This window comes from Myxine glutinosa, chromosome 6 (assembly GCF_964187855.1).
Source record: "Myxine glutinosa chromosome 6, kmMyxGlut1.1, whole genome shotgun sequence".
Lineage (NCBI taxonomy): Eukaryota > Metazoa > Chordata > Myxini > Myxiniformes > Myxinidae > Myxine > Myxine glutinosa.
Window position 1 is genome coordinate 438,252 of NC_136266.1, and position 16,167 is coordinate 454,418.

Below are 16,167 nucleotides of genomic sequence, written 5' to 3' on the forward strand. Positions count from 1 at the left end.
GTGATCGATCACCATTGAGAGGGTGACAAGAGATTTTAAAGGGATGTGGATGAGTCACCTGTTGTGGTCACCTGTTGTGAAATGTGGAACATTTGGAATGTCTCCCATTACAATTTGCACAAATGCAAATGAACATACACCAATTGGATGAGTTGATTTGTAAGAGTCTGGTGTGAGCACGAACGACTCTGTTAGTAGGACAAATGATGAAAATTGCCATGCATGGGACGATGTTTGTGGAAAGCTGTGGAAAGTTTGTGGAAGTCTGTGGAAAGCAGGTATTTCCTGACTTACCAGGAGGATGGTCGGAAAGCTGCTATTTGCGATGGGTGGCACCGGCGATGGAGGTAAGAGACGTCCTCACGATAGCGGAGGGGCGAGCTATTGTGGATGAGGAAATAGCCACGAATTTGGATGGGTCCAGATGGTGTTACGTGTTACCTCCCCAAACTCCGGTTACGGTGCCCCTCAGAGTCTCGAGAGGGAACGCGGCAGAAAGATTTGTTATTTTGAGTGTTCCAATAAGCCATGGTAAAACTACACCAATGCACTTGTAGAACAAAACAAGTAATTGTATTAAGAACTCTGACATACCCAATAATAACACCATCAAAGAAAGTACAATGAAAATATCACTTGCATCAAATGAACAATACATATGATGGTACCATCATTCCCCAATGCTCTCAAAGCAATAAACTCACGATACGCCAAACGTGAGTGGAATGTAACATTCCCCAAAGTCCGTGCACGAATCTCAACGCTGGGTGAAGGTCGAAGTCGTGCAGAACGACAAGAACAATAGGCAGGTATCCACAGTTGCGGACGTGGAGTTACGAGGTGGGAGGTCAGGCAGCTGGCGGCACGGTAACGATCTCCCAAAACATGAGCGCAATCAATGCCCCCCCTCCCCCTGTCCACCAAAGATTAAGCCAATATGGAAACCAATGGTGATCAACACGATGATGTCGATATGGGAATCCCAACGACCAAACACAATGCGCCAGACGAACCGCCTCCTCGAGGAAAAATGGCGGATCGACCTAAAATGGAGGCTCTCGTTTTCCCACCAACAATAGCTCACGCTTGGTAATACAACCTGAGACAGGTTTAATTGCAATCGCAATATGTGACGATGTCGCGGGCAATCCCTTTCACGGGAAGCATCAACTCATTCACGACCAATATCAAAAAAGTCTACTCGCAGCCCTGATGCGACTCACGGCTGTTCCTCTCATGGCAGTCTCCTCTCCCTGCCAATCTCCTCCTCTCTCCTCTCCCGGTTTCTTTGCCACGTTTTTCTTTTTCCTTCACAAACATTTATTTTTACCTTTTACTAAAATAATCTCCATTTCACACAAAAATCTTAACAACAATATTACCTGAAACTAAAAATCCTACAAGTATATAATAACAACAAAGGCGGAAGCGACGAATCCGTAACAATGGGAAATAGCGTTATGGCTCTTTTTCCCTGGAGCTAGAGGGGTAGTGATATAGTTATCGTATATATGAGGTGGCACTAATCTTAGAGTTGGTTATTAACCAGTCAGACCAGGCTGACCAACAGAATTTGGACACGGTAGTAAAAAATGAGAACAATAGTGATGCAAATTCGAGTGGCATTGGACCTCATGTTAGTAGAAAAGGGAGGGGTTTGTAGGATTTTTAAGGGCAAATGTTACACCTGGATCCCAGATCCTACCGAGTGCAAGCCTCCATCAATAAAACGTGGGAATATGGTACCTACCTTGGGGAAAGAAGGGAGAACCACGAGTCATGGAACATAGAAAGTTGGTTTGCAAGCATATTTGTGCAATGGGGGGCCAAAATATTGCAATGGATACGATTGGCCCTAGGAATAATCGTTGGAATAATGGTTTTATTGGATGCATAAAAATACTAATCGTAACAGTTGTCAGAAAGTTTTGTTTTCCAAGGGAACCCTCCCAGACGCCAGCGTGGAGTAATACTTGGATGGCCATGCATATTCTCTACACTTGGCCTCCGTGACTCCACTGGCTGTTCCTGGTGCGAGCTATGGACCACTTGGATACCATGGTCCTAAAGTCTCCGTCGATGCACCTTTCATCTCTGGTCCACACCTCGCACAATCCTGATGGTCAAGCAACATCTCGTTGTTCCGGGAATCAAACGAGTAGATCCCACCCCTCCAGAAGCAACCATTCCCTCGAGACTCCCCTCTTCCATACCCTGGTCCCTCAAACATTTATCAAGACCCCAGTTCGTCAAACATTTATCAAGACCCCAGCTCATCAAACATACATGAGGAGTCTTTGGAGTTCAAACATGCGTGCGCTACTCTTTCGTTAGCCCAGGTGTGCCGTGCAGTGGAAGACACTCTTTTAAACATCCAGTTGACACTGGGCAGAGGAGAAGATGACTCTTTTCGGGACACCATCCCTTGTCAAACCAATGTCAAGGGGAAAGAAGAAGATCTTGAGTTAAATTAGTCTTTCGCCTAGGATTCATCCCACGATAGGTAAAAAAACAAAAAAAAAAACGTCAGAGGATTTCCCTTGAGCAAGGAGATTCCTCACCCGATCCGGCATAAGATGGATCAGCGGTAATCGACAATATTGCTCAAGGGAATCAGAGTGGTTTCAATGGTTGTGAATAAAAAATTGTTTTCTTAAGAAGAGCGGGGAATTGCAGGAGTTCGAAGTATTTACAATGTATTTAATTTCAATATATTCTCTATACTCGGAATGCATATTACTGGGGAGCGTTTGGGGGAGGGGTGTTGGGCCCCCCTTTTCCTCGTGGGGCTTTTGATACTTATTGTGGGAACTCATTCAATTCAACCTTGAGTTCAAAGCTATTTTTCTCTGTCGTAGCTATGATTCGCCTCCCTTGGAGGCAGCTTTCTTCCTTTCAAGTCTGTTTTTTCCTTCTGAAGGCCGTCCTCTCTCTTGGCTATAAATATAACTTGCGTGTTGCTATGCTTCCAGGAAGCAGGGTTCTCCAGGCATATCTGGGACCTGGTTCCTCCATGCTGCACATAAAAAGGGCAATAAACAGTCTATCAAATTGTGATTGGGTGTGTTCTTGAAAAGGTACTGCCCATGCCTCAAAATATGTATGTGTTGATATACATATATATGTGTATATGTTATATGTGCATGTGTGCATGTGTGCATGTGTGCGTGTGTGCGTGTGTGCGTGTGTGCATGTGTGCGTGTGTGCATGTGTGTGTGCGTGTGTGTGTGTGTGTGTGTGTGTGTGTGTGTGTGTGTGTGTGTGTGTGTGTGTGTGTATATTGTTAATGTCCAGCTTCCTTGTAACTACAGTGCAGTAATTGGTCTTCATTTTGATTGTCCCCCCTCCTCTAAAAACTGGAAACGCCTTGTCAAGTCTGTCTCTGCTGTATGCTCCCCTTCCATCCCTTCAAACGGAGTACCCCAAGGCAGTGTTCTAGGCCCCAGCCTATTCCTAATCTTCATCAATGATCTCACCGACTCTCTGGAAAATAATCTTTTTCTCTTTGCTGATGACTCCACTCTCTGCTGTGACATCCCTCATCCTTCTGACAGACAAGCAGCAGCGTCTTCCCTCTCCTCCGACCTTGACAAAATAACAATCTGCTCAAAAACTTGGAATACGTCTTTCAATCCTGAGAAATCCTACACACTCACTCTCTCTCCGAAAGGACCGTACCACAAACCCTCCCATCTATTTTCTCAACGACCCTCACAAAGAGGTTCAGTCACTCAAAACTGTTCGGTCTCCCCCTTAGTCATGATCTCTCTTGGGAAAGCCACATTTGAACATTAGCCCCCGAAGCCAAACACCGACAAGGCATACTCCGTTGTGTGCAAAGTCCTTCTTTGGCACACCTGAGCTCCGATCCACAAAGGCTTTCAAGACCATCGGAATCTTTCATGATGAAGCCGAGTCAATGGGCCTATCACTCCGCCATCGCCAACAGGTCACTGGTCTCTCTGTCTTCTTCCATCTCATTTCTGGTCTTGTACCATCTGCACTCTCCATGCTCTGTCCTCTCCTCGACCCACCCACCCTCCCATGGTATCTGCAGGAGGCACACGGTCCATCAGCAACCCTCTCCTAGTGAAACTGCCTAAATGTAGAACCACTGCTCACCTCCACTCATTTATTCCTCTTTTTTTCCTGCCTGTGCCCACCTATGGAACCACATTTGTTATTCTTCCCTCCAGGCCTTCAAAACAGCTGTTCACCCTCATCTAAAGTCATCTCCCATCAAAAACCATTGTCTTTTCTACACCCATTAATCCACCACAAAAAACACTTCCTTCAAATTCCCTGTTTTCTTTCCTGAAAATTCCCTTCCATCTTGTTTATCCCATGTACCCCACCCCCACCTGTGCCACAGATCTCCCGATGTCCCTGTTCTCTACTGTTGTTGTGCTTCCCTCTTTCTCCTCCTCTCGTCTCATGCTCACTTTATTATATGTTCTATGTGTTAGCTCTTATACGAACATCGACTTAGTAAACAAAAAATAAAATAAAAACATACATAATTAAATAATCACTCGCGATTCCTAATCAAAAATATTTTTTGCACATGCGAAAAAGCGAGAATATGAGGGGCGCAGGGCCGCGAATACAGAAGCAGGTTGAATTTTATCAAGCTTGAATACGCGGGGTCCGCGAATGTCGAGTTCCAACAGTGTATGTTAATTGGGTTGGTGGGATTTTAACGGACTACCGACGCCTTTTTATGAGCATATATATATGATTGAACCACACAATAACGAGACAAAGAAATGGAGAAAATTACAACTTCGGCATTTAAATGGAAAACATAAAGAATGTGAAAAATATCAAATAAGCCCTGTTGAAGAAATAACCAAAACAAAAGTAAATAAAACAAATAAGCGCATACATTTAAATACAAATTAATTAAAAGACGTAAAAAATATAAACATCCGAGAATGGATAGAAAACTTTGATGTTTCTCAAATAATCAATGGAAAAATACATGATATGTGGCTCAGGAGGAGCTCAAAGCAGAACGTTGAGAAAGGTTTATCATTTCATATGTGCTCAAGAAAGATATTTAAACCAATTAACAAATCACAACATACTATTTATTAACATTCTCGATGGTGATGAAAGCCATAAGAGAATAAAATATTTTGATAAACAACAAAACATGCAAATGTTTATAGGCTCTCTTTTATAGTTCCATAACCAGAGACCATTGGTATTTACAATTAATTAATGTATACATGGTAAGATGCGCCAAGATGATAAGTTGTTAAAATATCAAGTTAACAACATGTACAAAAATGGGGGATTGTGAGTGGGGGAAGGGGGTGGATGGTCAGAAAGGTTTTCAATGCCATGCTGATAAAATGCGAGGATGGGGAGGGATGGGAGAGATATTTTGGGAGGATAGTCAAATAATCTTCTCAATTTTGTCCATTCATTACATGTAAAATTGGGAGGTGGGGGGGGAGGTGCATGTTCCACAACTCTCATTTTTAGTGATCCTAGAATGGATAGAAAACTAGCCCGTGCCCTTGAAAGGCACGATGAGCATGCACACTGGGGTGGCTCGGTAAATCCACACTCTCATAAGGCATGTAAACCCGCGCCATCGAATGGCACGGTGAGCCGGCAACCTCAAAAGGTACGGTGATCCCACACCTTCGAGTGGCACAACGAGCCTGCTGCCTCAGATGATACGGCATGCATGCACCTTTGGGTGGCATGGCGAGCCTGCGCCTTTAGACGACACGGCAAGCCTGCAACTTCAGATGATACAGCAAGCATGCACCCTTTGGTGGCACGGCAAGCCTGCGCCCTCAGATGATACGGCAAGCATGCGCCTTCGGGTGGCATGGTGAGCCTGCGCCTGAAGATGAAACGGCAAGCCTGCACCCTCAGATTATATGACAAGCATGAGCCCTCGGGTGGCACGACAAGCCCGCACCCTCAGATGATACGGCAAGCATGCACCCTCTGGTGGCATGGTGAGCCTGTGCTTTTAGATGACACCGCAAGCCTGCGCCCTCAGATGATACGGCAAGCCTGTGCCCTCAGATGATACGGCAAGCCTGCGCCCTCAGATGATGCGGCAAGCCTGCGCCCTCAGATGATGTGGAAAGCCTGCGCCCTCAGATTATGCGGCAAGCCTGCGCCCTCAGATGATACGGCAAGCCTGCGCCCTCAGATGATACGGCAAGCCTGCGCCCTCAGATGATACGGCAAGCCTGCGTCCTCAGATGACGCGGCAAGCCTGCACCCTCAGATGATACGGCAAGCCTGCGCCCTCAAATGATACGGCAAGCGTGCATCCTCAGATGATACGGCAAGCCTGCATCCTCAGATTATATGACAAGCATGAGCCCTCGGGTGGCACGACAAGCCCGCACCCTCAGATGATACGGCAAGCATACACCCTTTGGTGGCATGGTGAGCCTATGCTTTTAGATGACACAGCAAGCCTGCACCCTCAGATGATATGGCAAGCCTGCACCCTCAGATGATACGGCAAGCCTGCGCCCTCAGATGATACGGCAAGCCTGCACCCTCAGATTATACGGCAAGCCTGCGCCCTTAGATGATACAGGAAGCCTGCGCCCTCAGATGATATGGCAAGCCTGCGTCCTCAGATGATACGGCAAGCCTGTGTCCTCAGACGATATGGCAAGCCTGCGCCCTCTGATGATATGGCAAGCATGCGCCCTCAGATGATATGGCAAGCCTGCGCCCTCAGATGATATGGCAAGCCTGCGCCCTCAGATGATGCGGCAAGCCTGCGCCCTCAGATGATACGGCAAGCCTGCGCCCTCAGATGATACGGCAAGCCTGCGCCCTCAGATGATACGGCAAGCCTGCGCCCTCAGATGATACGGTAAGCCTGCGCCCTCAGATGATATGGCAAGCCTGTGTCCTCAGATGATACGGCAAGCCTGCGTCCTGAGATGACACCGCAATCCTGCGCCCTCAGATGACACGGCAAGCCTGCATCCTCAGATGACATGGCAAGCATGCGCCCTCAGACGATATGGCAAGGATGCGCCCTCAGATGACACGACAAGCCTGCACCCTCAGATGACACGGCAAGCCTGCGTCCTCAGATGATACGGCAAGCCTGCGCCCTCAGATGACACGGCAAGCATGCGTCCTCAGATGACACGGCAAGCCTGCACCCTCAGATGATATGGCAAGCATGTGCCCTCAGATGATACGGCAAGCGTGCGCCCTCAGATGATATGGCAAGCATGCGCCCTCAGATGATATGGCAAGCATGCGCCCTCAGATAATACGGCAAGCCTGCACCCTCAGATGATATGGCAAGCGTGCGCCCTCAGATGATACAGCAAGCGTGCGCCCTCAGATGATACAGCAAGCATGCGCCCTCAGATGATATGGCAAGCCTGCACCCTCAGATGATACGGCAAGCGTGCGCCCTCAGATGACACGACAAGCCTGCGCCCTCAGATGACACAGCAAGCATGCGTCCTCAGATGACACGGCAAGCCTGCACCCTCAGATGATATGGCAAGCATGCGCCCTCAGATGATATGGCAAGCATGCGCCCTCAGATGATATGGCAAGCATGCGCCCTCAGATGACACAGCAAGCCTGCGTCCTCAGATGATACGGCAAGCGTGCGTCCTCAGATGATATGGCAGGCATGCGTCCTCAGATGATACGGCAAGCCTGCACCCTCAGATGGCATGATGAGCCTGCACCCTCAGATGGCATGACGAGTCCGCAACCTCGAATGGCATGGCAAGCCCGCACCCTTGGATGGGACAGCGAGCCCACACCCTCGGACGGAATGGCAGGTTCTCGCTCTTGGATGGCCCTAGGAATTTTCATGCCAGACGGAATGCTTGTGCTGTATTTACACAGACTTACTCTGTAATGTTTACTGTGTGGTTGTGAACAATGAACCTCTCCAAAAATGTATGATTTCCTCCAGACCAATTGTGTTTACACACACTGTGAGGCACATGATTGGATCAATAGCACATGCCATAAAGCACAGAGCTTTCCGCTTGTCACCGGTCAAGTTAGCCCCTGCTGAGCTTGCAATGGCATGAAAATGTGTTTGAACGTTTTGTTTTTTATACAAGCTCTCGGCTGTGGAAGCCAGAGATGACTGAGGGCAAAAGGCAACACCGAGTATTGGCAAAACCCGCAATGGAGCAATGACAAGTCAATGAATGAATGTGCAATGAGAGAGGGGAGAATAGGAAACACCACCATTCAAATATGAGGGTTGGATTGGTGTGGCAGGGTTAATATGGGGGTAGAAAAGCTAACAGTTGGAGATGGAGATGACGTGAGAAGGTCGTGCTCTGCTAACACAAAGGGGAGTGTAGGATTCATCAGGCTCTGGTTTGCGGTTCCAGAAACAAGGGATAAGAAGAGCAAAAGAGTGGAAAAAAGCAATTTCACAAAATGGAATAAAAAGGAGCAAAAACGCATTTCATGGGAAATAGCATTCCGGTCATTCTCATCACCAACGGATGTCTCAAATATTCTGGGTTTTTCAATTTTTCCACCTACAATGCACCGATGCTTCTAAAATGCTAAACAACGCTCAATCAAGAAAGCACACCTGGTATCCTCAGGTATGATACAAAAGCTGAATCTTTCGATTAGTTTCAAACAACACATTATTTTTTCACTAAAAACCTTCTTCAAAAGTATTTCTCATATTCAAGGAGGACGTATTTTTATCACAAGCACGACAGCTGCCTTTAAGCTACCAAAGCACATATGTTTGTGCTGACGAAGTGGGAGCATAATAAACAGACATTAAACAAATGATTTATCTGGCCTCTTAAGCCATGACTGCACCTCTTGTGATGATTCTTTCAAGAAGTCATCGACAGAAGTCCGACTTTGTCGTAATGGTGGGTGGTCGTAATGTTCTTCCTCTTCTTCAGAGTTCATTTCCTCCTCCTCCTCCTCCTCCCCATCCTCTTCTTCCTCAAGCCTTCTCTCTACACGACCTGCTTCAAATGGGATGGCTTCTCTCTGAATAAAAAAGAAATGAGTAATAAAGATTAATGTCTATGTGTAAAACTGATGTCTTTAAACATGGACGATCAGACTCTGACTGGTTAAACAAATTAACCAATGACATAGGAGTAGCATTTTGGAATAAAGGAAACTGAAGAGGCCATTTAACCAAATCATGCCAGTTTCACATCTACTCACCTTTCATTAAATCTTTATATTCACTTAACTTTAAATCTTTATATTCACTTAACTTTAAATCTTTATATTCACTTAACTTTAAATCTTTATATTCACTTAATTTTAAATCTTTATATTCACTTAACTTTAAATCTTTATATTCACTTAACTTTAAATCTTTATATTCACTTAACTTTAAATCTTTATATTCACTTAACTTTAAATCTTTATATTCACTTAACTTTAAATCTTTATATTCACTTAACATTAAATCTTTATATTCACTTAACATTAAATCTTTATATTCACTTAACTTTAAATCTTTATATTCACTTAACTTTAAATCTTTATATTCACTTAACTTTAAATCTTTAAATTCACTTAACTTTAAATCTTTAAATTCACTTAACTTTAAATCTTTATATTCACTTAACTTTAAATCTTTATATTCACTTAACTTTAAATCTTTATATTCACTTAATTTTAAATCTTTATATTCACTTAACTTTAAATCTTTATATTCACTTAACTTTAAATCTTTATATTCACTTAACTTTAAATCTTTATATTCACTTAACTTTAAATCTTTATATTCACTTAACTTTAAATCTTTATATTCACTTAACTTTAAATCTTTATATTCACTTAACTTTAAATCTTTAAATTCACTTAACTTTAAATCTTTATATTCACTTAACTTTAAATCTTTATATTCACTTAACTTTAAATCTTTATATTCACTTAACTTTAAATCTTTATATTCACTTAACTTTAAATCTTTATATTCACATAACTTTAAATCTTTATATTCACTTAACTTTAAATCTTTATATTCACTTAACTTTAAATCTTTATATTCACTTAACTTTAAATCTTTATATTCACTTAATTTTAAATCTTTATATTCACTTAACTTTAAATCTTTATATTCACTTAACTTTAAATCTTTATATTCACTTAACGTTAAATCTTTATATTCACTTAACATTAAATCTTTATATTCACTTAATTTTAAATCTTTATATTCACTTAACTTTAAATCTTTATATTCACTTAACTTTAAATCTTTATATTCACTTAACTTTAAATCTTTATATTCACTTAACTTTAAATCTTTATATTCACTCAACATTAAATCTTTATATTCACTTAATTTTAAATCTTTATATTCACTTAATTTTAAATCTTTATATTCACTTAACTTTAAATCTTTATATTCACTTAACTTTAAATCTTTATATTCACTTAACGTTGAATCTTTATATTCACTTAACTTTAAATCTTTATATTCACTTAACTTTAAATCTTTATATTCACTTAACTTTAAATCTTTATATTCACTTAACTTTAAATCTTTATATTCACTTAACTTTAAATCTTTATATTCACTTAACTTTAAATCTTTATATTCACTTCACTTTAAATCTTTATATTCACTTAACTTTAAATCTTTATATTCACTTAACTTTAAATCTTTACAAGTACACATACATTCAAAGTACACCGCCCCATGCCAAATAATTAAATATGCTGCAGCGCGGCATTGACGGGGCGCCTCCGGCGCCCGGCAATACCGCAGTGCAGCTCATTGAGGCTGCATTGGGAGGGAGAGGTGTACACTAATTGATTGATTAATTGTATAATTAAAATCAATAAAAGATTATCACAAAATATTTTCATAATAAAAATTGGCTAATCGCATAACTAAACCACTAGTGCTTCATCCGAAGATGTATCTTTTAGAAATTTAATTAAATAAGTCATTTATAAAAAATTAAATAATTAATTGATTACTCAATAAATAATTAATCGATTAATCAATAAATAATTAATAGATGAAATGATTAATCAATAAATCAAAAATATCCTTGATAGCCACATCACTTGGTCACTCATGTCCAAATATTAGCTTCCCAGCTCAAAAGGTGCCTGAGATATTGGCCAAATGAGAAAGAAAATAAATAAATGATTAATAATGAAAATAAATAAATAATAATCATTAAAAAATTAAATTATTAATCAATTTGGTCAGAGAACACATAAACTACCACTATTTCATCAGAATCTGTAACTTTAAAAAAAAAAAGGTTTTTGTCATTAATCGAATAATTAAATAATTAATCGATTAATTGATTAATTAATAAATCAAAAATATCCTTTGCAGCCAAATCACCTGGTCATTGGCATGTCCAAATATCAGCTTCCTAACTCAAAAGGTGCCTGAGTTAATGGTCAGAAGAGAAAGGAAATTTGATTAATTAAATAAGTACTTAATTAATCGCTAATAATTAAATAACTCCTCAATTTATTGATTAATCAAAAAAAAAAATACCGTTTTTGACAAAGGACTTGCTCACTATTGTGCCGAAATTTCAGCTTCCTAGCTCAAAGGATGGCTGAGATATCGTCCGGACAAACAAACAAGAGAAAAAACAAACAAACAAGAAAGAAAGAAAACAAGAAAGAAAGAAAACAAGTACACATACATTCAAAGTACACCGCCCCATGCCAAATAATTAAATATGCTGCAGCGCGGCATTGCCGGGGCGCCTCCGGCGCCCGGCAATACCGCAGTGCAGCTCATTGAGGCTGCATTGGGAGGGAGAGGTGTACACTAATTGATTGATTAATTGTATAATTAAAATCAATAAAAGATTATCACAAAATATTTTCATAATCAATTGGCTAATCGCATAACTAAACCAGTAGTGCTTCATCCGAAGATGTATCTTTTAGAAATTTAATTAAATAAGTCATTTATAAAAAATTAAATAATTAATTGATTACTCAATAAATAATTAATCGATTAATCAATAAATACTTAATAGATGAAATGATTAATCAATAAATCAAAAATATCCTTGATAGCCACATCACTTGGTCACTCATGTCCAAATATTAGCTTCCCAGCTCAAAAGGTGCCTGAGATATTGGCCAAATGAGAAAGAAAATAAATAAATGATTAATAATGAAAATAAATAAATAATAATCATAAAAAAATTAAATTATTAATCAATTTGGTCAGAGAACACATAAACTACCACTATTTCATCAGAATCTGTAACTTAAAAAAAAAAAATTTTTTTGTCATTAATCGAATAATTAAATAATTAATCGATTAATTGATTAATTAATAAATCAAAAATATCCTTTGCAGCCAAATCACCTGGTCATTGGCATGTCCAAATATCAGCTTCCTAACTCAAAAGGTGCCTGAGTTAATAATGGTCAGAAGATAAATGAAATTTAATTAATTAAATAAGTACTTAATTAAACGCTAATAATTAAATAACTCCTCAATTAATTGATTATTCAAAAAACAAAAAATACCGTATTTGACAAAGGACTTGCTCACTACTGTGCCGAAATTTCAGCTTCCTAGCTCAAAGGATGGCTGAGATATCGCCCGGACAACCAAGAAAGAAAACAAACAAGTACACATACATTCAAAGTACACCGCCCCATGCCAAATAATTAAATATGCTGCAGCGCGGCATTGCCGGGGCGCCTCCGGCGCCCGGCAATACCGCAGTGCAGCTCATTGAGGCTGCATTGGGAGGGAGAGGTGTACACTAATTGATTGATTAATTGTATAATTAAAATCAATAAAAGATTATCACAAAATATTTTCATAATCAATTGGCTAATCGCATAACTAAACCAGTAGTGCTTCATCCGAAGATGTATCTTTTAGAAATTTAATTAAATAAGTCATTTATATAAAATTAAATAATTAATTGATTACTCAATAAATAATTAATCGATTAATCAATAAATACTTAATAGATGAAATGATTAATCAATAAATCAAAAATATCCTTGATAGCCACATCACTTGGTCACTCATGTCCAAATATTAGCTTCCCAGCTCAAAAGGTGCCTGAGATATTGGCCAAATGAGAAAGAAAATAAATAAATGATTAATAATGAAAATAAATAAATAATAATCATAAAAAAATTAAATTATTAATCAATTTGGTCAGAGAACACATAAACTACCACTATTTCATCAGAATCTGAAACTTAAAAAAAAAAAAAATTTTTGTCATTAATCGAATAATTAAATAATTAATCGATTAATTGATTAATTAATAAATCAAAAATATCCTTTGCAGCCAAATCACCTGGTCATTGGCATGTCCAAATATCAGCTTCCTAACTCAAAAGGTGCCTGAGTTAATAATGGTCAGAAGAGAAATGAAATTTAATTAATTAAATAAGTACTTAATTAAACGCTAATAATTAAATAACTCCTCAATTAATTGATTATTCAAAAAACAAAAAATACCGTATTTGACAAAGGACTTGCTCACGACTGTGCCGAAATTTCAGCTTCCTAGCTCAAAGGATGGCTGAGATATCGTCCGGACAACCAAGAAAGAAAACAAACAAGAAAGAAAACAAACAAACAAGAAACCAGAGTGAAAACTGAGTACTCTCTTTCAGCGTGCGTCACTGCCGAGCCCCCTTTGGTGCCCGGCAATGACGATTTGCAATGCCTGGAGATGGCATAGGAAAGGAGCGGTGTACAACAAGAAAGAAACCAGAGTGAAAACTGAGTACTCTCTTTCAGCGTGCGTCACTGCCGAGCCCCCTTTGGTGCCCGGCAATGACGATTTGCAATGCCTGGAGATGGCATAGGAAAGGAGCGGTGTACAACAAACAACCAGAGTGAAAACTGAGTACTCTCTTTCAGCGTGCGTCACTGCCGAGCCCCCTTTGGTGCCCGGCAATGACGATTTGCAATGCCTGGAGATGGCATAGGAAAGGAGCGGTGTACAACAAACAACCAGAGTGAAAACTGAGTACTCTCTTTCAGCGTGCGTCACTGCCGAGCCCCCTTTGGTGCCCGGCAATGACGATTTGCAATGCCTGGAGATGGCATAGGAAAGGAGCGGTGTACAACAAACAAGAAACCAGAGTGAAAACTGAGTACTCTCTTTCAGCGTGCGTCACTGCCGAGCCCCCTTTGTTGCCCGGCAATGATGATTTGCAATGCCTGGAGATGGCATAGGAAAGGAGTGGTGTACAATATCCTTCATAGCCACATCACTTGGTCACTCATGTCCAAATATTAGCTTCCCAGCTCAAAAGGTGCCTGAGATATTGGCCAAATGAGAAAGAAAAGAAATAAATGATTAATAATGAAAATAAATAAATAATAATCATAAAAAAATTAAATTATTAATCAATTTGGTCAGAGGACACATAAACCACCACTATTTCATCAGAATCTGTAACTTTAAAAAAAAAAATTTTTTGTCATTAATCGAATAATTAAATAATTAATCGATTAATTGATTAATTAATAAATCAAAAATATCCTTTGCAGCCAAATCACCTAGTCATTGGCATGTCCAAATATCAGCTTCCTAACTCAAAAGGTGCCTGAGTTAATGGTCAGAAGAGAAAGGAAATTTGATTAATTAAATAAGTACTTAATTAATCGCTAATAATTAAATAACTCCTCAATTTATTGATTAATCAAAAAAAAAAAATACCGTTTTTGACAAAGGACTTGCTCACTATTGTGCCGAAATTTCAGCTTCCTAGCTTAAAGGATGGCTGAGATATCGTCCGGACAAACAAGCAAGAAAGCAAGAAAGCAAGAAAGAAAACAAGAAAGAAACCAGAGTGAAAACTGAGTACTCTCTTTCAGCGTGCGTCACTGCCGAGCCCCCTTTGGTGCCCAGCAATGACGATTTGCAATGCCTGGAGATGGCATAGGAAAGGAGCGGTGTACAATATTCACTTAACTTTAAATCTTTATATTCACTTAACTTTAAATCTTTACAAGTACAGATACATTCAAAGTACACCGCCCCATGCCAAATAATTAAATATGCTGCAGCGCGGCATTGCCGGGGCGCCTCCGGCGCCCGGCAATACCGCAGTGCAGCTCATTGAGGCTGCATTGGGAGGGAGAGGTGTACACTAATTGATTGATTAATTGTATAATTAAAATCAATAAAAGATTATCACAAAATATTTTCATAATCAATTGGCTAATCGCATAACTAAACCACCAGTGCTTCATCCGAAGATGTATCTTTCAGAAATTTAATTAAATAAGTCATTTATAAAAAATTAAATAATTAATTGATTACTCAATAAATAATTAATCGACTAATCAATAAATAATTAATAGATGAAATGATTAATCAATAAATCAAAAATATCCTTGATAGCCACATCACTTGGTCACTCATGTCCAAATATTAGCTTCCCAGCTCAAAAGGTGCCTGAGATATTGGCCAAATGAGAAAGAAAATATATAAATGATTAATAATGAAAAAATAATAATAATAATCATAAAAAAATTAAATTATTAATCAATTTGGTCAGAGAACACATAAACTACCACTATTTCATCAGAATCTGCAACTTTAAAAAAAAAAATTTTTTTGCCATTAATTGAATAATTAAATAATTAATCGATTAATTGATTAATTAATAAATCAAAAATAGCCTTTGCAGCCAAATCACCTGGTCATTGGCATGTCCAAATAACAGCTTCCTAACTCAAAAGGTGCCTGAGTAAATGGTCAGAAGAGAAAGGAAATTTGATTAATTAAATAAGTACTTAATTAATCGCTAATAATTAAATAACTCCTCAATTTATTGATTATTCAAAAAACAAAAAATAACCTTTTTGAGAAAGGACTTGCTGACTATTGTGCCGAAATTTCAGCTTCCTAGCTCAAAGGATGGCTGAGATATCATCTGGACAAACAAACAAGAAAGCAAGAAAACAACCAAGAAAACAAACAACCAGAGTGAAAACTGAGTACTCTCTTTCAGCACGCGTCACTGCCGAGCCCCCTTCGGTGCCCGCCAATGACGATTTGCAATGCCTGGAGATGGCATAGGAAAGGAGCGGTGTACAATATTCACTTAACTTTAAATCTTTATATTCACTTAACTTTAAATCTTTATATTCACTTTTTTTTTTTTTTTTTTTTTTTTTTTTTTTTTTTTTTTTTTTTTTTTTTTTTTTTTTTT

At 39.3% G+C, this 16,167-nt stretch overlaps 1 protein-coding gene across 12 annotated transcripts in view; it reads right to left on the reverse strand.

The window, feature by feature from the left end:
• Positions 1–16,167, reverse strand: part of RIMBP2 (RIMS binding protein 2) — a 716,511-nt gene that overhangs the window by 251,755 nt on the left and 448,589 nt on the right. For all 12 annotated transcript variants that reach the window (XM_068119472.2, XM_068119471.2, XM_068119470.2 and 9 more), the window contains one exon: positions 8,824–9,003. In XM_068119472.2, the coding sequence (XP_067975573.2) occupies positions 8,824–9,003 (180 nt within the window). The remainder of the gene's footprint in view (positions 1–8,823; positions 9,004–16,167) is intronic.